The sequence below is a fragment of the Rhinolophus hipposideros genome, assembly GCF_964194185.1.
Source record: "Rhinolophus hipposideros genome assembly, chromosome: 5".
NCBI lineage: Eukaryota > Metazoa > Chordata > Mammalia > Chiroptera > Rhinolophidae > Rhinolophus > Rhinolophus hipposideros.
In genome coordinates, this window is record NC_138051.1 from 74812524 (window position 1) to 74835546 (window position 23023).

A 23023-nucleotide genomic window follows, 5' to 3' on the forward strand; every position below is an offset into this window, starting at 1 on the left:
AAAAGGAAGCAGCATTGTCCAGAAATATTTAGAAATTCTCAGGTATATAAAATAAGGTGGATTAGAAAATCAGGAATTTTGTTATTTGTCTGGTAGGTTTTACCTTTACATAGCAGTATAAAGAATATCACTTTATAAGGAGAAATCAAATCTCCTTTGCTTGTGGTTGGGTAAGGGCCACACAATCAATACTCCAACTATCTAATAATGTGGAAACAGTGGCTGTAGCTTGGCCAAACCACTAAGAAGTTTCATCACAGACTTCAATTTAACAAGGAAAAGGCTACTTCTCCTTTTCTGTGTAATACTACAGTTAAACGTGAATCTCTTCATATTTATTCCAGTCCTAGTCTTCGTTAAGCCTTCTAAAATATGATTCAAAATACCACTCCCCTCCTTTTTGCTGTCATCACCCAACATCTAGGACCCAGATGTTTTCTCCTTAGAAAATTCTATTTTCCTCTGTAAGTCCAATACCAGAAACTATTGCATCTAAGAATCACGGGATCCCATTCCCTCCAGATGTGCTCTAGAGTATTTTTCAAAAAATATGAAGCCAAGATTGTATCTGTTAGAGAAATAAAACTATATTAAAAGGACAGGACAAATGAAAAGTGGAACAATCTAACTTACTTTTGGATCTATTTTTCTGTAAAAACATTTTAGCTTTAAAATTTGGCTGATACACATAAAATACTAACTACAGCTATACATAATTTTTTTATTTTAAGTGTGTTTTTCCAGGACCCATCAGCTCCAAATCAAGTAGTTGTTTCAATCTAGTTATGGAGGGCGCAGCTCACAGTGGCCCATGTGGGTATTGAACTGGCAACCTTGTTAAGAGCTCCGCACTCTACCAACTGAGCTAACAGGCCGCCCTACATAATTTTTTTAAGGCACCCTAATTTTAATAGTCCTTTGATAGTGATGGCGTTTCATTCATAAAATAATTACTCTATAGAAAAAGTGAACACATATAAATACTAACTCAGAATTTGGTTCTATATAAAAGAAAAAAATAGTTAAGGCCATAATGTGGAAGTAGGAGTGAGGACATGGGGAATATGAGGCTAGTCATGAAGCCTCCAAAAAAACTGCCACTCTTATAGTACATAAAGACATTCCTGGCTCTCAGTGATAATAGCAGAATCAGGAAACACCCACATATTTGATGACTAGAGGTACAATATAGTGTTATGTTCAAGTCACAATGTGACCAAACCCTACCTTAAAATAAGCAAGATTACCGTGTACTTTTCTGTGGTCTTTCCCTCACCCTATAGCTTTCCAGACCAGAATGGTAATCAGCATTCAGCTGCTGAAGGCTATGAGAAGGGCAAAAAGAGTTCCCACAGAGTATACGACCAAAGCTAAGGAATGAACCTGGCTGTTACTACAATCTATGTACCAGAAAGTTTTTCATAATGTTTGCATTCAACAGTAGGTACCTTGGAGCTACAAATGAGACTCACATACAAAGCTAGGAATGAGGTAAAAGCTTGTTAGCATCACATAAACCACAGCAAAATTCAAATTCTGTGTAGCAGCTTATTGGTCTTGAACCTGATGCTTTCTTTGCAAGAAAATTCAATGTTCAGAGACCAAAGAAAAAAAAATTCACACAGGGGGAAAATATAACTAAAGCACATTTATTTGTTTTTCACCAAGACTTTAACTTGAGGACATAACTAAACTGTGTCACCACCCCCACTCCAACTTGAAGAAGGGCTGTTAGTACAGTGAATGTTATAAAGCAGGCATGAACAGTTTTTGAAGGACTGGAACAAACATTACCTGACAAAGAACAAATTCCATCTAAATAATCATAAAAATGTTTAAGTAAAAAAAAAAAGAAAAAAAAGGGGGGGGGTGTTGGTGGGGGTTTCAGATTGAACCAGATCCTCACATTTCATCTAACACATTTATCCTGGGCTAGAGTGTACCAAAATGGAAACAGGATTCCTATAATACAGAACTTCCACTACAGCACGCTGTACACACCTGTGTTCCAAACCCACCCCCAGCCCCTTAATGCTTCCAACACAACTATTTCCCAGCCTGTTGAGCCTGCCGACGAAGGAGCACGTAGATCTTCTCTTTAATCCAGTCTTTGTTATAAGGCTGGTATGTCTGGGTATCAGCTCGGTAACTGAGGAACAGAAAGGTAATAAGCAAAGTTACAATGGTCAATTACTGTCATGTTTTTAAAACTCTTAAGTTATAACTGCCCAATAATGGCACAGATATGCACATGTTCATACATGACCTTAATGAAAATGTAAGAGCTGATTACATAACTTCAATTTTGAGCGATATAACTTTACATCACCTTTTACAATCTTATAGCAGAAAAGGAAACCAAGGCCTATAGATCTTAAGTCCCAATGTGTTATACACCTGCTTCTTAAGAATTATGACCAGAAACTGTGTATTCTTTTTCCTACATAGTTACTATTTTTATGGTTCCTCTAGTGATTAAAAAACAAAAATCAAACACTAGTACCAACTTCAGATTTGCTAAATTTATTTTGAATTAACTAAAAACCTTTAAAAATGTTAGTGCCATAAAGATTTATTCCTCGAAAACTATTAACAGAAGGAAATAGTTTAAGCTGTATTTTAGGATTTGCTTTTTAAAATAAATCATGATAGAGGCCAAAGGAGAGTTATTAGAAAATATAACAAGCTCCAAAATGGCTCTTATCAGAAAAGAAGGGCCAGGCATGCAAGGACTAGCATTAGCAATGAAACTGTAACAGGAGTGTAGGGTTTCGGGAGTCCAAGTTGTCCCCTAATAGCCAATCACTCAAGCCATCTTTACATGACTCAAAAAACGGACATTCCACTTGACCTACAACTGAAATATAGCTGGTTAGCCAATAAATTCACCTCTGGAGTAAAAAACTAATAGCATAAAAAGGCAGATAGTAAGTAACTAGAGGCTGCACAAATACAAAGCACATGACAGTGTTTCAAAGCCATGCACACCATCTGGTGGAAACACTGCATGACATCCAAGAGAGGCACAGATGCGGTTTGCCTAAGAAAAATACCTTAGTGATACCCTAGGAAAACAAAAGATCTAATTTATCAATTATTGCTTTACTTTAACCATCAGTTTATTTTACCTTCTCAGCAAAAAATTACATAAATACCTATTAATAAGTTATCAACTGCTAGGTATAACTTTAAGTGCTTATCGGAATGAACTCAATCTTGTTTATAACCCTGTGAGAGTAGATAAAATTATCCCTTTTTTTTAATAAAGGGGGAAACCAAGGCTCAAAGAAGTACAGCAACTTATTAGCTATGCGACTTTGGGCCAGAAGTAGAAACTTAAACATTTCTGATCAGTCTTCACTGTTAACCACTGAGCTACTAGAGACCTATATGCTCCTGTTTCTGGCAAGAGAAACAAACTCCAAAGTAGGAATGCTTTATACCATTATCATATCCTTCCCGAATAGTAAGGTCAGAATCTGGTTCGTTAAGAACACACAAGCTTTCTATTTTTACAAAAAGTAGAAAATAAAAAGAAATATTTGGCTTTTCACTAATGTCCTTTTGTCACAGTGAGAAATATTCTAAAAAGGAAAACAAGTTTCTTTGACTATCCTTTTTCATGCTTCCTAATGAATAAGGGCTAATCTGGTCTACTTCAAGGTATGGCAGAATAGACTATTTTGGCAAAATAGACAATATTTATATTAACGCTGGACTTTTCCTAACACTAAAAAAGGAACAGAATTTTTCAGAAGTATAGCATCTGGGTGGGACAGCCTTGTTTAGACCATTCCCAGCAAGATCAGTTTGGTCGTGAACATTTAGGAGTCCATCAACTTGCATGCTATTTTCCAACTCAAGAAACAGTAATAATGCTTTCTTTTTGGAAAGCTGCACATTGATGGCTGTTAAGTGGCACTTGAAAATGAAACAAGTAAATGTTAGGTACATTTACAAAATCCCAAGCTATTAGCACAGATGAATCTTTTAACCTTACGTTATGGTCAATGAATGCAGGTTTATACAAGAACAAAAGATGGGGGACTGAGCTGTGAAATCAGCCAGTGTTGTCACTGTTACCAGGTGGTCTTTCTGATTGGGAGTACCTCCTCATTACAATAACGAAGGATGAAAACGTCCCTTTTGTCTCTTAAGCAAACAAGGAAAGCCTACATATTCAAAAGACTATTATCTTAATCTTAATAAAAGCTTATTAAAAAAAAAACCCCAACAGATCAGAGAACTGCAAAGAATTTGTACTTACACTTCAAATGTATGAACTACAAATCCTCCGTGCCTAAATTTTACTATTAACGCATTGTTACTTTGTCCGGGGTTTAATTGTATCACAAAGTATAATCTTATTTAATTCCATTTCTTCCTATGCTGGTTACAGTCCTATGTCATTGCCATGTAAACTTAATAGAAGCAACAAGTACACAGCAATTTACAAACCAAAACTGGACTTAATTCCTGTTCTGAGGAGTAACAGTCCAAGGCACAATTGCTGATTGAGAGGGGCAGGGTGCAGTACCACGGCAATAGGTGGCCTCTTTGGAAACAAGACCTTATTTCTCCTGAATATTCAAATAACAAAAGGGACAAAACAAAATCACATGGACAAAATGGTTCTAAATCCTAAATTTGATTCTGAAAGTTTTCAGAGGCCAAAAAAGTTTCAACATCAGAGACAGAAACATTAAGCTACAATTCAGTTTTTCAGAGTAATAATTCAATTAGAAATCATTTTAGCAGACTAGATGTAGTTTCTGGTTTACTTTTAATGGCACAAAGTTAGAAATGTTATGTTCTGTTATTGCCATCCTTGTCTCTTTACTTTGCCATCTTGTCTCTTTACTTTGTAATCTTCACTGTCAAAAACTCAACATAATACCTCTTTATTAGTTAACAGTACAATTTAACTCACTTGTGGAACTTGAAATTTATAATTCTACCCGTGGCAAATTTTAAAGAACCAATCTACTCATTGTAATTAAAAAATAAAACTCTGCCTTGACTTTGTCAATCTAGTTAAAAAGGAGTTCCCACTCCCTAGGCAATACTACTGTGCTAAGCAAACACTGGATCCACACAGGCCATCTCTGAGGTGAAGTTATCTAATTTTTCCAAATGAGCAAATTGAGAATTAGCAACATTAAACTAACTTGCCCACAGCAGCCACCAAATGACAGAGCCAGGAATCAGTCTCAGTTACGTCTAATTCTGAAACTCCAGCTAGCTCTTAACCATAGTCTCTCAAGGCGAGTAAAACACGATTCTTGGCCCTCAAGTAGCTCCCCATCTGTTGAGAATGTGTGCCACATCCAAAGCATCAGGATTAGCTACTTCATGCCTTGATTTTTATAAAATCAGAAAAACAGCTACTAATTTTTAATAGGCCAGTAGTTCACTTAAACAATGAAGTGAGGATACGAATATGAACTGTCGGACATTGCAAAATTTAACATGACAGAAGTCAGATTCTTTCACTTTTGTTTAACCATTACATCAATTCAAGAATATAGCTCTGTAATGTAAACAAGGGAAAATTACCACCAATTTTAAAAAGCTATGCCTCAAATCATACATGTTTGACATACATTTATACAAGTAGTATTTACTCAATATTAACTATGTTCCATGTACTTTTCCAGGCACTGGGGATACAGCAGTGAATAAAAACAAAGCTCCCTGTTCTCAGATTAAATTCTAGAAAGTAAATATATACGTGATTGGTGATTTCACATCCAGTACATGATTCTCTCCACATGGGCCTCTCAGTTCCTTGAACTCCTCTCCTCCAAGGATCTTGTCTCCTGTCCTTACTTGGCCAGATCCCTATACCGTGTCATTACCAGCCACTCCAATCACCCAATTTCAAGCATGTCATTCTCGGATTACTACTACTTCCCAATACCCCAAATTCAATAATCCCTTGACGCCACTGCAACCAAGAACTAAATACCTGTCTCCCCGCCACTGCAACCCCCACTTATATTTCATGATGATTCAGTCCCTTCCACAATACTCCCTTGCAAACATCCTCAACTTTTAACATCTTTGCTAATTCTCTACCCGAAACCAGAGTGACTAGGAAAAAACCACCATCACAATGACTAATTTCATTTTAAATTCATCATCAGGTACCTCATAAATCACACATTTCCCTAACCCCTTTAATCTCCTAGATTATTTCTTACCTCTTTTCACAAACCTCCAACACCTCCTCCCTCCCACTGAACTCCAAATAGTGCCCTTGCCTCCTATTAGAGATAACTAAAACAACCAGAAAACATTCCCAAGATTCCACCACATCTGCCTGCCCTCCCTACTTTTCCATTAATGAACTATTCAAAATCCTATCTAAAGCCATCAATTTATCCCTCTCTACTAGTTCATACATACCATCAGCCTGCAAACTTAACATTATTCCTCCCACCTTAAAAAAGATTAAAAAAAAAAAAGCGTTTTCTTCCATTTCTCTGCTCTCCCTTCTAGCTAAATTCTTCAAAAAAGCTGTCTGCTTACAATTTCTCTTTTCCCATTAGCATAATATCTGCAGCTTTGTTGGCTTCTTATAGTTTTCTGAGCTTTTCATATTAAAATAATCAGGGCCGATATGTTTTTTACCACTAAAAAACATATTTACTTCTAGCATAGTGTCTGGCATGGAAAAAACCTTTAATTTGACAAATTTCTGAGAATAGAAAACAAAAAATCTCACTAACAGACCAAAATATACATGGTTAACACTGGGTAGGATTAAAATTCCATTTCAGTCCTACATATATGTACATTTTTAAAATAATGTCAAGAAAGCAGAATAATCTTAGTTTTAATCCAAAGCCAATTGTTTTGGAGACAAAGACTATAAGGGAAAAGAAAAAAACAAGAAAAAGATCAGTTTAAGGAACAGAGAACTGGGACTGAAATTCTTAGTATGCTCTCTTCCTACTAAATGCATCAGTTAGCAAAGTTCTTAAGATTTTCTTATGCCTTTAGCTTTATGTTGCCAATTGATTTTATGAGCCATATGTAGATGAAATACATTAATACTTAGTAGTCAAAATGCAAAGTTCAGTCAGGCACAGAGTGAACTCCCCAAACCATAAATCGCCTCAAACAGATGAGTAAACAATAGAAAAATACAACGTAAGAGCCATAGTGGTTAATACTTACACAAGGCAGCTGAGGTCTGCCAGATCATCAATAAAATCAAACAACTGGCTGATATCATATGTGATAGAGGGGCTGTTGGGATTCATTCTCTTCAGATGTTCTTCATACATTTTACAAACGCCTAGGAGGGAAAACCAAGATCTTAAAATTGCTTATACTTTAAATATAAACAGTGTTGTACGTTGATATTATAAAACTTATTTTCATAAAGTTGGGCTGGGAAAAGGACACTAAGTTGATCACTTTTAATTGTTACTATTAGCAAGTTCATAAAAATTTTATAAATTCACCAAAATGTTTGTATTTTGTGCCTTAAAATAAAATGATTACTTCGAGCCACTGGATCTAAAAGGACTTTAAAGACTTGTCATACGATGGTTCAAACAAGTGATAACATTGTGGGACTTAGGTTTTCAAAAACTAGACATTCCTAAGGCCTCAGAGTAAAGAAAAACACCACATTTGGGAATGATCGATGACAAACAGATGCTTTTCAATTTTGATACAATGCAAACAAACAAACAAACCGCACACACAAACTTAGGACTAATAAATGAATGCAGCAAGATTTCAGGATATAAGATCAATATACAAAAATCAATTGTATTTTTTATACCCTAACAATAAACAATCTGAAAATGAAAGAAAACAGCTCCATGTATAATAGCATCAAAAAGGAATACACTCTTAGAAATTAATAAAAGCATAAGCTATACACTGAAAACTACACAAAGTCATTGAAAGTAAAGGTTTTAATAAATGGAACGATATCTCATATTCATGGACTGGGAAACTTCATATTAAGATGGTAATATTCCCTAAAATGATGTATAGATTCAATGCAACCTCTATCAAAATTCAATCTATTTTTGCAGAACTTGACAAGATGACTCTAAATTTGATATGGAAATAAAAAAGACCTAGGGTAGCCAAAACAGTCTTGAAGAACAAAGTTGGAAGACTCAAACTTCTGCATTCCAAAACTTACTACTAACTACAGTAATCAAAATAGTGTGGTAATGCTTACACATAATCACAGGCATACAGATCAATGGAATAGAAAGTTGATCATAGAAGAGTTCACAAATACGCATAAATCCTCACATTTATGGTCAACTGCTTTTTGACCAGGACACCAAGACAATGGAGAAAGAATAGTCTTTTCAACAAAAGGTACCAGGACAACCGTATATCCACATACAAAAGGATGAAGTTGGAACCATACCTCATAGCATTTATAAATATTCACTCAAAGTGGCTCAGAGACCTAAATGTAAGAGCTAAAACTATAAAACCTTGGAAGAAAATATAAGCATGACTTAGGATAAAGCAATGGCTTCTTAGATATGACACCAAAACTACATATAGCAGAAGAAACAATATGTAAGTTGGAGTTCATCAAAATTTTAACCTTTTGTGCTTCAAGGACACTATCAAGAAAGTGAAAAGACAAGCCACTGACTGAAAGAAAATCTTTGCAATACATATTATCTGATAATGGACTGTTATCCAAAATACACAAAACTCCTAAAACACAACTCAATTAAAAAATGAGCAAAAGATGTGAACAAACACCTCATCAAAGAATATATACAGATGGCAAGTAAGAGTTATAAAAAGATGCTCAGCATCATGCAATTAGGAAATTGCAAATTAAAACAATGAAATATCACCACACATCTATTAGAATAGCAAAAATCCAAAACACTCACAACACCAAATGCTGCCAAGGACGTGGAGCAATAGGAACTCTCATTCATTGCCGATAGGAATGCAAAATGATACAGCCCCATTTGAAGACAGTTTGTCAGTTTTCTACAAAGCTAAACATAGTCTTACCGTATCATCCAACAATCACACTCCTCGCTATTCACCCCAGTTGAAAACATAATCCACATAAAAACCAGCACATGAATTGTTTATAGCAGCTTTATTCATAATCGCCAAAACTTGAAAGCAACCAAGATGTCCTTCAATAAGTGAATGGCAAACTAAACTAGTACATTCCTACAATGGAATATTAGTCAGTGATAAAAAGAAATGAGCTATCAGGCCACGAAAAGCCCTGGAGGAAACTAAAAAGCATAGTACTAGGTCAAAGGGCCAATCTGAAAAAGCTACATAGTGTATAATCTCAACCAAATGACATTCTGGAAAAGGTGAAACTACGAAGACATTAAAAAAATCAGCAGAGGTTTGGGGGGATGGGAAGAAGAAAAGGTGAAGAACGGGATTTTTAGGGCAGTCAATGGTAGATACATGTCATTACACATACATCAAAACCCGCGGAATGTTCAAAGCAAAGAGCAAACACTAATGTAAACTATGGACTTTAATTACTACTCAAAAAATAAAATCTATTAATTTAAGAAAGGCGTGGGGCAAATAGGGAAAGCTCTGCTTTCCAGAGGAATATTCACTACTATGAGAGAAAAATTAAAAAAAAATTACCATTTGGCAACCACCATGTGAGAATTGATTCAGTAATTCCCTTTTAACTTTTTTAAAAATGGAAAATAAACCATCATTTCTTTTTTTTAATTACATTTTTTTCAGTTACAGTTGACATTCAACATTGTATCAGTTTCAGGTATATAAATAACCATTTCAAATTTAAAAAGAAAAAAGCTATTAAGTCACAAAAAGATTTGGAAGAACTTTAAATGCATACTGTTAAATGAAAAAAGCCAGTCTGAAAAAGCTACATGTTGTATAATCCCAACCATATGACATTCTGGAAGAGGCAAACCTATGGAGGCACTGATTCATCCACAGTAAAGCAAGGTACCCCACCAATGCAAGGTGTTAGACATACGGGGAGCTGCACAGAGCGTGGGAAGAGGAACCATACAGGAACTCTGTTCAATTTTTCTGTAAACCTAAAACTGCTCTAGAAATGAAGTTTTCTCTTTAAAAAATCAGAGCAGAGCTGGATGGCAACTAGGGAGACATGATGCCACGTACCCAGAAGCTGTCTCTAATTATAAGTAGCTTTTTTTCACATGTCTTTCCATTGGTGGCTTTAAAAGAACAGATTTTAAGTCTAATCCAGTTAGCTTTGGATAGCAACAAATTCAGTCACGCCCAGCAGCAAAAACAGCGACTACCGCATCTTTATAGGAAGATGAATAAAGAATGGACAATTTGCTAGAAACAGTGCAGGGCATACACAACTGGTTTACTTGGTGAAATAACTAAATGTAAAGATGAAAGCAATTTGTGACAATCCAATCTATGTGCTCTCATCTAATAGTTCACTGAGTAAAGAAACATTAAGAGCTAATTGTTCCCTTCAGGGTGGTGTCCACTTATCAAAGCACAAATTATCCTGATTTGGTTCCATTCCCTTTATTCTCTGAGCTAATTTTCATTTTCTAAAACATTCTTAAATATCTACTTCCCCTGCTCAGAGGAACAATCCAAGAAATCTGGAAGAAAAAACAAACCCAGTTCCTAAATGAGATAAATTGAATGTTAGGGGGAAGAAAACCACTGGGATTTCTAACCCTTGTTTAGTGTTTAAACTCACCTTCCATGCATTCATTCACAGATTCGTAGTCCGCGTAAGTTCTTCCTTCTGGCCTCTTGGTCGGCTGTACCAGCAAAATGGTGTGAGACTACAGGGGACAAACATGACCTCAACGTGAGTGTCTAACTCATATTTGAGAAATTCATAGTATGATATAAAACCCTTCATGGCAACTTTCAGTATTTTCAATACTTATTGCCCTATGACAAGGATCACAAATGACTAAGAAAAACCGACTAAATTTACAAATCTGTAGTCAAGATGGTTATTATTCTTAAGTGGCAGTGCTTTCCTGTTACAAGTTTACATCATAATACCTCCCACATCGTTTTGGTCACTTTCCTCTTATTGGAGCTATTTTCAGAAGCTTTTGGTTTTATTAAAAATCCAAATATGTTTGGATCAGTCTTTTCCTTTTTCCAGACAGATTCGGTCCTTGACTTCCTTGTGGTCCTTTTTCCAAGGGGAACGACCAGCACAAAATATATATTTAAAAAAATAATTAAAAAGAACATACAGACATACAAAATATAAGTACCCTTAGGCATACACACACACACACACACACACACACACACACACACACACACACACACACACACTGGGGGTGCCAAAAAAAAGGGCACACATTTTAAGAGATGTTACCTGTGTAGTACTTTTCAAGTTGAATTATCGTAGCAATGTGTGGTATGATGTTCTCTCTAAAGATGGCACTAATCAAATGAGTACTAGTGCCATTCACTGTATTACAATTTTAATATTTTCCTTTCTTAAAATGTGCATACATTTTTTTGGCACCCTCGGTATATATATTTATAGAAAAAGTTGCACAGAATTACCTTAATAAAAATCCCTGTTCTCTATGATTACCAAGCAGCTGTGATTCACCCTAGTGAATAGTTAATCTGGCTTTGTTAATTTTTTCAGTCTCACCAACATGAACCCTAAGAATAGTCATTCTATTGAAGCAAAAATAATACCGTACGTACAATTTGCTCATTAGCTTTGAAAGAAATTGAAGCTTGCATCGCTAGCAAAGCAAAAGTATTTAAGACTTCTGAATCAATACTTGTTTGCCTTAAACACAAATTCTAATTTTTTAAATTCTACTTGGACAGATAAGGAATTAGAATCACTGACCTATTTCCAACACGAATGGGTAGTTGTTATTAACTGCTGTCACTTTGTCTCAGATTACCAAGCATTTTTACACAATACCAAACAACGACACGAAAGGCAGAGAAAGAAGAGGTAAAATGACTTGCTCAAGGTCACGTTGCTAGTTTGGACCAAACGGGAGCCGGAAACCCAACTTTCTAATTCCCACTCCTCTTTGGGAGACTGTTTTAGATTAAACACACAAGTATCTCAATTCAGAAAATTTCAACCTGAAAAGGTGCCTTCTCAACGATAGCTGCGTAACGTAACAGTTACCGCAGCAACCAAGAAATGAACCCTGATTCCTCATAATCCCCCTACAAGCATCTCCTTTCTGTGGATTAAAAAAAAACAAAAAACCCACCCATTACACTCCCACTCGGGTCTGAGTCTACGGAAACGTGACCCTCAGCTGAGCCTTTTTATCCCCCAGCCTCCAATCCCACGAGAACATAAATAAGGGTAAGAACAAGATTGGGGGCTGAGACTAATGCCGAACCAGGCATCCAGGAGTCCTGGAAAAGAGAAAAAAAGTTATGTATCTAGGTACTTAAAGAGCAGGGCGCAGAAAACATCGGGGGAGGGGAGGGATAGCTGAGAAAGCCACTGCAAAGCAAAGCTGACCAGGCCCACACGCTGGGCGCAATACGATGCAACTGTCAGCTTTGGGAGCAGGCTTGTCTGGCATTCCCCGGCCATTGTTCCTACAGCAGTCTAGAACGTTTGCGGGGAGACAGCAGCATCCCCACGCCTGCCTTTACCGAGGCGCAATCGGAAGAAAGCGCATCCCGGGCAGCACACGCCTCGAGCCAGCAGGAGGGCGCGCCACCGCAGGGCGGACCCGGGCTCTGGGGCCTAGCGCCAGGCCCAGCGTCTCCACGGCGGGAAGGGGAAGGGTCGATCCACTACTGAGGGCCCGGGGAGAAGCAGCACGCTCGGGCTGTAGGAAGTGGAAAAAGATGTACGGGGCTGGAGTTACCCGGAGGCTGGGGACTCAGGGAGCCGCCGAGGCCTTTCTTACCATCGCGCCAAACTCTTTCGCGAAAGCCGCCACCGACACTGCCGCCGCACACGAGCTTGGCCACAACGCCGCCAACAGCCAATCCCCGCGAGAATAGCCGCCGGAAGTCGTCAGAAGGGCACCGCGAAAGAGCCTTTGGACCATAGAAGCGCACGTATTTCCGGTGGCCAGAGCAGGTACCGACTCTGTTTCAGCCATCTTGAGTAAGGGCGATGAGATACACAGGCAATTCTTCCGAACCTGAAGAAAAATATATCTTTTTCAAGACTGTCTTCCGTACTCTCTTTATTAGATATACGGCTAACGTGATAACCGATGTAGACAGTGACACACGTCAACTTTCATTAGCCCGACTCAAAAATGGCGGCAGTATAGGAATCCCGGGCCAAAGGGCGGTTGTAACCCGGAAGTATCCTTCTAAAGGAGGGGGCGGTGAGGAAATCCGGATGTGAACGCAGTGAAGGGGTGCCACTTGGCGGCCATGGCCGCTGTAGTGTCTGTGGCTGCGGGTCAGAGCCCACCAGAGTGGAGTAATATGGGCAGCACCGGACCGAGGGCAGAGACAGCTTTGTATCGGCTTCGCTGCTGAATCCCTAAGACCCGTCGCTAGAGACTTGTAGGACTCGTCTCCTTATTCTAGACGCGGAGGAGAGTTTGCCGGCACTGGTGGGCTGGTCCCAGCCTGCGGGGGTCACCAGCAGGGTGCCCCCGGGAGCTCGGGGCTCCGGGAGAACGAGTTTGCTCGGGTGTTTCCTCCGTTTCCGGCTGCCACCTGGGACACTGCTGTGGACGGAGTGGGCCCACTGTGCCCTCCTCATTCCGACGGGTGAAGACATCGCTCGTTCGCGTATTTCCCCCGTTGCTTTTTCTTTAACCGCTAACCCACCGGAATCCAGTGACTGGCGCTTGAAAACCCAGGGGCGAGGACCTAAGCCTGCGGGACCTTCTCCGGGGCTAATAGCCGCCAAGGGGGGCTGTGTCCAGGTACGTTCCGGAGCAAGGTGCCTCGAACGTCGGGTGGGGAGGCCGCAGGAACTGGCGAGGCCGCTTGGCCCCTTGGAATCACCACGCGCGCGTGAGAACCCACGCACCCTCTGAAGACACCGAGAATTTGTAGTCTGCTGGTGGTAGGTTGCTAAAGGAGGGCAGAATGGATGATTTCATCTCCATTAGTCTGCTGTCTCTCGCCATGTTGGTGGGATGTTACGTGGCCGGAATCATTCCCTTGGCTGTTAATTTCTCCGAGGTAAGACATTCTCACGTCGGGGCTAGCTGTCCGCACGGCTGCGAGGGACGCTGCTCCCCGGTTAATCTCGGGGCGAAAGGTCTTACTAAGCGAGACCGTGTTTTCAAGATGGGCCGGGTGGGTGGGTCCCCGTCCCTGCAGATCCTGGAGCCCTCCGTACACAATTTACACAGTTTGCACCGAGAGTTGGGGCCCTGCGTTTTCCTGGGGAGGGGGACCGTCACATTGCTTCGATTCGCAGAGTTTCAAGGAATGACGGTACCAGATGGCTCCGAAAGCAATGGAAATAGTGAATGTGATTTGTTCCTGTCAGTGGAAATCAATACAACTTCTGTTTTGGAGAAAATCAAGCAAAGGTGTTTGGAGAAAGGGTGTTTTAGACGCCCGTATTAATCAGAATGAAGTAACAAACATGTTTTAAAAAAAAAAAAACTCAGATCCTTAACTCGTTTCCTTTTACAGAAGGAGAGCATTGGACTGAAGGTTCGAAGTTGTTTTCAAATCGGTTGGCTTAGATGTTAATTTTTTGTTAATCTGTTTGACGTTTTGGTTCATGTGTTTGGTTGTCATTACTTGAACAAAAATAAACGGGGAGGAAACATAGATGCAAGCGTTGTTCGATGAAAACGCGGGTGGGTGCTTCAGGTTGTCATAAAGAGTTCCTGTGTTCTCAGTACTCGGAGGTTTAGGGAGGAAAAGCTACTACCCTGGGGCACAGGGTTTCATTATTACGCCCTGCGGTTCGGCTGTGAAGCAGGCCTCGTGTCGCCGCCAGTCCTGAAAGAAGGGACGGGGGAGAGGAGACCGTCAGTAGAAAAGAAAGGTGTGGATGAGGTGTGAGGAAGGCCTTGAAGAAACCTGGGGAAAGGAGGCCTGGCTGGTAAAGGAAGAAGCCTGGGGGTGGGAGGAAGGCGGCGCTGGGCCTGCGAGTTTGGGAACCAGCGCGGCGCTCGGCCGGCTGGAGGGAGGCTTCAGATGCTGCTGCTCCCTTTCTGTTTACCTTTTGTGTTTGTGCTTCTCAGCATCTGATGCCAACATTGAGCTACATTTTTTTGAGCATGTACATTACCTAACTTCATTTTGAAGAGTCAGTGAGGTACAGATGAGGAAACTGAGACTCAGGCGGATTCTGTAACTTGGGTAAGGTCATGAAGTACGTTAGAATCAGAATTGTTTCTTAAATCCAGGTTCTCCTCTCTCACAGCAATTGTTAGCTACTCTGTCCCTTGTGGCAAAGGAAGCAAACTGGGAGCCTTTGTACCAAATCCAGCCCACAGACTTAATTTGTTAGATTAGCAGACCTTTTATTTTTATCACTGTTACTGTTTTTGTCTGTATTCCTTCAAGGCAACAGTCAGCTAGAGCTGAGTGGCCGTACACCGTCACTGTCCTTTTGGGTACGTGTGAAGCCTACTGACCTCATTTCGGCTACCTGGCCACCGGGCTTTGTGAGCCTGCTGTCTTTCCTCTGACAAAAACCGTATTTTCTTATGACTACAGAACTGAATTGACATTAGTGGGACTGTGAGGTTAAGTTGGTTTGTATATTTAAACATTTATTGAGGTGACTTTTATCAAAAATTATAGTTAATTCAAATACAAAACTGATAAAACTTCTTATTTCTGTAAAATGCTTAGGACTTTTCCTATTTCAATATTTTCTCAAACTGTCTTGGGTGATTTTTGCAATATGCAGACATATGCTATTTTATTTTTCACTGACAGGAAACGTGTACATGAGTGGTGTACTTAACCAGGTCATTAATATAAGATAATTAGTACGACATGTCATTTATGGCTTTCTAAATTGATGGTCCTGTGGTCTTTTCCAACTGTAGGTCTTAAAATGCTATAAATCGGCATTCACAATATCTGTTTATCATTACAGCAGGAACAATGCATTTGGAGCTATTAGAATAAAAAGAGAAGTTGTATATAACTTAACAAAGACATTTTAGAATTTTTTTTTAATTTTAATTTTATTTTTATGTTAGTTTCAAGACATTTTACAGTTTAACTGGTGTTTTCTATCTCCTACGAATTAAGCATTTTTCTGCTAGGCAAGTTATATTATTATTACCAACCAAAGTATCGTGAAACTAGTGAGATGATAAATTTGTAAAACTAAACTTCATTCATGGAGGCTGAGAAGCACAATTTCTACCCTTAGAAAATAGCTCCCCAGATTCCTACGTTGGCTAAAGTCTAGCTTTTCTTAGGTACTAGTGTTACTATACATAGAAGGATCAATAAACCGGATTTATTTTACAGTTCACTTTTATTTACATGAAAAGATACTCTTTTTATTCATGCTCTTAATCTAGCTGCTGCTTTGTCATTCATTACTTTTTTCTTTAGAATTTCTCAGCAGGAAAAAAGACCAATAAAGCCATTACTTAGGGCAAGATTAGTATTTAGAAATTGATTAAAATCAAGTAGTCTGAAACTGCTGTAGCAAAGGTGTCTACCCGCCATCTCTGACCATCAACAGGTTTATGTGACACTGATTTTTCTGTCATTTTTCTCCAACATTCCTTGCCCCCAAAGCAACTTTCCTGTTGCTTTTGTAACCTCTTCCTTGCCTTTTGACCTGGTGACTGTACCTTCATGCATAAATCATTTTAAAGCAAAGGGAAAAAAATCTCCGAACTCTCAAGTGCCTTTATAAGTAACTGATAATCAAGATGCTCTGTTCTTCAGCACATGGGAAGGAGAAAAACTGAACTTGTAAAGGAGGCCAAAGCATGCTTTACACAAGTGAGGGAAGTCCTGTCTGGTAAAGGAGTTGGACACACTAGCACTATCTTATGGGTTTTTTTTATTATTATTTAAATTTATTTATTGGGGTGACAATTGTTAATGAAATTACGTAATTTCAGGTGTACAATTCTGTATTACATCAACTATAAATCCCATTGTGTGTTCACCACCCAGAGTCAGTTCTCCTTCCATCACCATATATTTGATCCCCCTTACCCTCATCTCCCACCTCCCACCCCCTTACCCTCTGGTAACCACTACACTATTGTCTGTGTCTATGAGGTTTTGTTTCTCATTTGTCTTGTTCTTTTGTTGTTTTTGGTTTATATACCACATATCAGTGAAATCATAGGGTTCTCTGCTTTTTCTGTCTGACTTATTTCGCTTAGCATTATACTCTCAAGATCCATCCATGTTGTCACAAATGTTCCTGTATCATCTTTTCTTACCGCCGAATAGTATTCCATTGTGTACATATACCACAACTTCCTTATCCATTCATCTATCGAAGGACATTTTGGTTGTTTCCATGTCTTGGCCACCGTAAACAAAGCTGCAATGAACATTGGCGTACACGTGTCTCTATAGAGAAATGCTTTCAAATTTTTGGGGTAGATACCCAGGAGAGCGATTGCTGGGTCATATGGTAATTCTATTCGTAATTTCTTGAGGAACCTCCACACTGCCTTCCATAGCGGCTGCACCAGTCTGCATTCCCACCAACAGTGTATGAGGGTTCCTTTTTCTCCACAGCCTCTCCAACACTTGTTGCTATTTGTCTTGTTGATGAAAGCCATTCTGACTGGGGTGAGGTGATATCTCATTGTGGTTTTCATTTGCATTTCTCTGATGATTAGTGATGTTGAGCATTTTTTCATATGTCTATTTGCCATTTGTACATCCTCGTTGGAGAAATGTCTCTTCAGGTCCTCTGTCCATTTTCCAATTGGGTTGTTTGTTTTTTTGTTGTTGAGTTTCATGAGTTCCTTGTATATTTTGGATATTAGCCCCTTATCGGAGGAACTGTTTGGAAAAATCTTCTCCCATTCAGTCGGTTGCCTCTTTATTTTGTCGATGGTTTCTTTTGCTGTGCAGAAACTTTTAAGTTTCATATAGTCCCATTTGTTTATTTTAGCTTTTACTTCCATTGCCTTTGGAGTCAAATTCATAAAATGCTCTTTGACCCCAAGGTCCATAAGTTTAGTACCTGTGTTTTCTTCTATGCAGTTTATTGTGTCAAGTCTTATGCTTAAATCTTTGATCCATTTTGAATTAATTTTGATACATGGTGACAGATAACAGTCCAGTTTCATTCTTTTGCACATGGCTATCCAATTCTCCCAGCACCATTTATTGAAGAGGCTGTCTTTCCTCCATTGTATGTTTTTAGCTTCTTTGTCAAAAATTATCTGTCCATATTTATGTGGTTTTATTACTATCTTATGTTTTTAATGAGCAGTTTTCTTGGCTCTAAATGGAAATGCATCTGTAGGTTGAGAGCCCACAATTTAACTATCTAGTATAAACTCAGTTTAGCAGGTGCTCAGATTGATGAATGAATTTAAGATATAAATGACGGCCAAACTGGGATTTTAGATCAATTATCTGAGGATTGTTATTTACCTGAGTGTGTCTTTTTGTCACAGAGCTGGTGACAGAGAGCCAGCTGTGTTTGCACCAGAGCTCTGGGGTAATGCTCCTCTAACTCTGCTAAATGATTAGTTTTTGGTTTTTTAAATTTCTGTTCCATTGCAGACCAATATATTTGCAAAAATGAAATACTAAGAAAATGAAGTGGGGGGAAAAAAACAACATACAAAATACAATCCCAAATGTAGTGTTATTAGATTTAAGAGACATGACAATTATTCCTATCATTGTAATAATCATATTGCTAAAAAATGGGTGGAGAGCTTTCTCTCAGTTTTGCACTTTTCTCATTGCAGGTCAGTTTAGATTATAATGTTTCATGTGTTAAAATGGTATAAATCCGTAGGTATGCAGATGAAGTAGTTATGCTCTTATTTCAATAAAGAATTTAAGATGATTAATGTACTGATTTCAAAAGGACCTTCAGAGACTGGTGGTGTGTTCAAAATCAGTGTCACTACTTGAGCAAGCTATTTAATGTCCAACTCTCTTCTGTTAAATGACCTTATAGGATTGTTGTGAGGATGTAATGAAATAATACAAACACAAGGCTTAACACTGTATCTAGAACATAATAAGGATTTTAGAAATCATTGAGAATTATTCTCAGTATTGATTACAAAAATGTTTTAAGGTTTTCATTTTTATGATTTTGTTCTAAGTTATAATTTTAAACCTTTTTTTTTTGGAACAGACTTCCAATACTCGGTAAACTCTCCAACCCCCTTAAAACATGGAAACTTCTCAGCTATTTTTTTGGAATTCGAATGGTCTTGTTTGGGGGTTGGCATTCCTGTTCACCATGAATGTTCCATTTGGAGAGGCCAGGGCTTTTCTTCTAGTCTCTCTGCCTTACAGTACTTTTCTTAGTATTTAACTTACTTTTCTTCATTATAATCTCATTTTAAGCATTGTTTTTCATGTGTTAAACTTTTGTGTCTATAATAATGGACTCTTTCATAATAAATATGTTTGGGGCTTTGAGTTGCTCCCAAATCAAAGGTTTGTGTCTAAAAGAACACATCCATTCAGTATGCTTTTTCTCTGACAGTGGTTCTTTTGGAAATAGATTTGACAAAGTTGCATTTTTAAGGACTTTTGCGTTGTCTGTTAAATTAACCTTTTATTCTTGTATGGTAATTCAATAGATTTTAAGCCTTTTTGGAATTTCATTTCTAAATTCTAACATTTAAAATTTTACATTCTCTATTATTTACCCACACATGAAAGGCATACTTTGTCTTTCCTCAGATTGTTGTCTTATAAAGTTATTGCCTCGTAAGTATCTTTGCTTGATAAAACTAGGTTTGGCTCAAATAAAATCCCGATACAATCTGATTCAATGTTATTGGTGAAAAACTGTTTTCTCTAGGATATTATCTGGATAAACATCATTGAAACTTGTGTGCACAATAATGTTAGTAATAGTTATTGCTTATTGCGCTCCTTCTGTGTACCAGGCACTGATGTATTAGCTCACTTAAACCTCAGGATGAGACTGTGAGATAGGTACCCTTCAACTTCACTTTCCAAATGAGCACACAGGCGTGGAGAGGTCACAAACACTGGTGGAGGAGGTGTTTGATTACCAGTCCAAAGCACTTGACCAATAAATGGTACTTCTTTTCCAAATGAGCACTGTGTAAAGAAGAAATGAAATGGATCTAAATTCGTACCTTTAGCTCCCCAAATTAGGAATATCCTTAACATCACTTACATTTTACCTTCCACAGTACATCTCATGTCTTGTGCTTAGTCAGTGTAGCAGAATTGAAATTACGGAGGTGAACAATCTCCAAATACCATTGAAACCTTGAAGAGCCAAATATGTCTTAGATGCCCTTTAAATGAACACCTGACAAATCGGAAGCTGAAACAGTTCCTGTTTTGAACTATGCAAGATTAATTTCACACTTTATATCTTCATAGATTGTCAATTCTAAAGTGTGCCATTCAAGAATTGACATGCTTTTTGACGGGAGAAGACCTGAAATGGATTCAGAATTCTAATGTATGTGACGGTCTTAACCTTTCCTTTAATTAAAGAATTTAGATGTAAGAGTGTTGAATGCTAACGAAGTTTAAGATCGTCTAACTTATTTTGGAATTCCAGGTAACAAGTGTTAATTCTAAATGTGTTACCGTGCTAAAGACCCAGAGGCTTGCCACATGAAAGCCAAAACTCAAGAGGCGAGGTTGGTAGAAAGAAAAGCAGGTTTATTCCAAAATGCCAGCATTAGGTGGACTCCTTGTTACAGACTGCCTTCCCACTTAGTATCGCCCAAAGAGTTCACAGGCACGTAAGGAGAGGCAGCACTTAGGAAAGGAGAAAAGCGCTTCCCAGAGGCTGGTTTGTTTCAGGGATAGGAGTGGATCTATGCAGATATGTAAAAACTTCTTTCAAGTCATTGAGCCAGGTATGCATAGCAAGCAGAACCATTGAAACTGGTCTGCACAGTAAATGTATAGTGAAAAGTCATTAAGGTTTGGTGGGAGGGGAGGGAAGCAAAGAAAAGAAAAACTTTCAAAAGAGTCCCAAGCTAAACTGCATGGTTAAATCGAATTATGCAAGAGGTTTAAATCTCAGAATAGAAGGTATAGTGTCACCATTACATAAGTACAGGTATTTCTTAAAACCTATGATGGAATTCTAGAAATCTCAATTCTCCTTGAATACTAATATTCAATGTCTAACTTTATTGAAATAAAATAAAAATAGGTATCAGTTGTTCTGGAAATTCTTCTACCCCAATAACATGGATTTTTAAGTGACAGGGTCTTGGGGTTAACTACTAGATAATTACCTCAAACTATCTGTTGTAAACCCTGTATTTATCTTGGGGTCAATTTTCTATTAACCAAAAATTTTTACGCTAGCTTCTGCATCTTGTATGTTCCTCTCATTAATTCTTTATGCATTTGACAAAGGCAAATTGGGGAAAGAAGACAGGTGCTGAAAGCCAAAAAATGAAACAATGAATGGAGTATTGGTTTAGAATACCCCTGGTCGTTTGCAGAGTGTGAAAATATTCACAAGACTCAGAAAAGTAGGAAAGCAAGGAAAGTTTTATTGAAGGTCCGGCAGAGAGAGTGCCCGGGGCAGTATCTAAAGATTTAAGCGGGTTCCGCTGGTAGTGAGGAGAGAAGCACCGGCAGAGGAGTTGGTGGGGGCAGAGTCGAGAGTGGACAGCTGCAGCAGGTTGCTGCTTAGCTGGGGTTTTCTACGTATTTTTCTATGCAGGACGCCGGGGGCTAGTCATCTTGCAGTTGTTTACTGTTGCTGATGGCCCCTTTTGAGAACTGTTATCTCTAAAGTTGGCTTCCTCCGAAAATTGTCCTCGTGTTTGTCAGCCTACAGGTGGAGTGCTAGGCGGAGAACTCAGAGCTAACTGGTTAATCTTTAAGCCTATTCCTGTTAGCTCCCAGACTCGTTCTTACTCTTTTCTGACTCATCAAATGGGTTTTATAGAGAAAACGTTTTGCGTAGTGCTTCATTAAGAGATGTTGGAGCTAGACCGTGTGGGTTCAGGTCACGGCTCTGCCATTTGCTGGGTATGTGAGCCTGGTGACATTACTTCAACTTTCTATGCCTCTGTTGTAAAGTGGGGGTAATAGAAGTACCTGCCTCATAGAATTGAGTTAATATATGTAAAGTGATTATAGAACATGCTGACATAATAAGTACTTAGTAAATATTAGTTATTATAGAGATGAAAGAGAAGAATATTCATAGCTCCTCTCTGTGTAGAACTTGTCCTTCCAGAAACCTCATTAATCTAAAGGGCCAGAAAAGCCTCTGATTAGGTAAACAGATGGCCTAAAGAGCAAGCATTTGACTTCCTCTCTACTGTCCTTGGTACTCACTCGGCTCCTGGGGATCTTTCTATGTAATTCTAGTAGGCCAGAATGCCAGTTATCAATTTATTGCCTCTCAGCTCCACGTTCACTCACCATTGACTGCTCTGTAAAAATGAATCTGGATCTTTTAAATAGTTTTCCTTTGCCAGCTGGCACAGCATTGAGCTTTTTCAACTTGTAAGAGGAAGGGGTTTTTCTCCATGGTTCTGGCGTGCTTGCTCAGCAGGCTCCTAGACAACTTCTTGGGCCCCAGGTGATCAGGCAGCCTCCTTTGTGCAGCTTCCCCATGCAGCTCCTGCAGCGCGGGAGGCTTCTCCAGCCTCCAGAATCCTGCGGAACTTCCAGCGTCTCTGGCACCGCCCCTGGGCAGTGTTAGAGGAGAGTCTCCCCAGTAAGACAGCGTTTCCCAACACTCTAGAGTGCAGATTTCCAGCAAGTTCCACCAGGGTGGCACCACAAAAACTTCTCTGCCTGTGACATTGTGGTTTATAATAAGAACTATTTATTTGGGCTTCATCCCTGATTCTAGCATGGAGTGTCTAAAAACCTTGGAATTTCTTAAATGAGAAAAGCTGGGATAGTGTCTTTTGTTATGTTAATGAGATGACTTTTAGAAGGC

The 23023-nt window shown here is 38.9% G+C and overlaps 2 protein-coding genes across 3 annotated transcripts in view; one reads left to right on the forward strand and one right to left on the reverse strand.

Moving 5' to 3' along the window:
• Positions 1–1629: 1629 nt before the first annotated feature.
• ERH (ERH mRNA splicing and mitosis factor) lies at positions 1630–12996 on the reverse strand. The gene is made up of 4 exons (XM_081047736.1): positions 12891–12996; positions 10712–10799; positions 7183–7303; positions 1630–2149 (listed from the first exon to the last, which is right to left on the reverse strand). The coding sequence occupies exons 1-4, from the start codon at positions 12891–12893 to the stop codon at positions 2047–2049; spliced, it is 315 nt and encodes a 104-aa protein (XP_080903862.1). The 5' UTR covers positions 12894–12996; the 3' UTR covers positions 1630–2046.
• A 31-nt stretch (positions 12997–13027) lies between these two features.
• SLC39A9 (solute carrier family 39 member 9) overlaps positions 13028–23023 on the forward strand; it is a 45332-nt gene continuing 35336 nt past the window's right edge. Inside the window, exon 1 of one of the 2 annotated variants that reach the window (XM_081047737.1) lies at positions 13028–14136. In XM_081047737.1, coding sequence (XP_080903863.1) covers positions 14041–14136 — 96 coding nt within the window. In that variant the 5' untranslated portion in view covers positions 13028–14040. The remainder of the gene's footprint in view (positions 14137–23023) is intronic. The other variant, XM_081047738.1, reaches the window with a different exon arrangement.

Excerpts from the sequence above, each read along its gene's own strand:
- ERH (XM_081047736.1), bottom strand. Across the intron at positions 7,304-10,711 it reads TGTGAATGAATGCATGGAAG|GCGTTTGTAAAATGTATGAA; the intron begins GTGAGTTTAAAC and ends TTTCCCTCCTAG. Across the intron at positions 2,150-7,182 it reads GCAGACCTCAGCTGCCTTGT|TTACCGAGCTGATACCCAGA; the intron begins GTAAGTATTAAC and ends TCTGTTCCTCAG.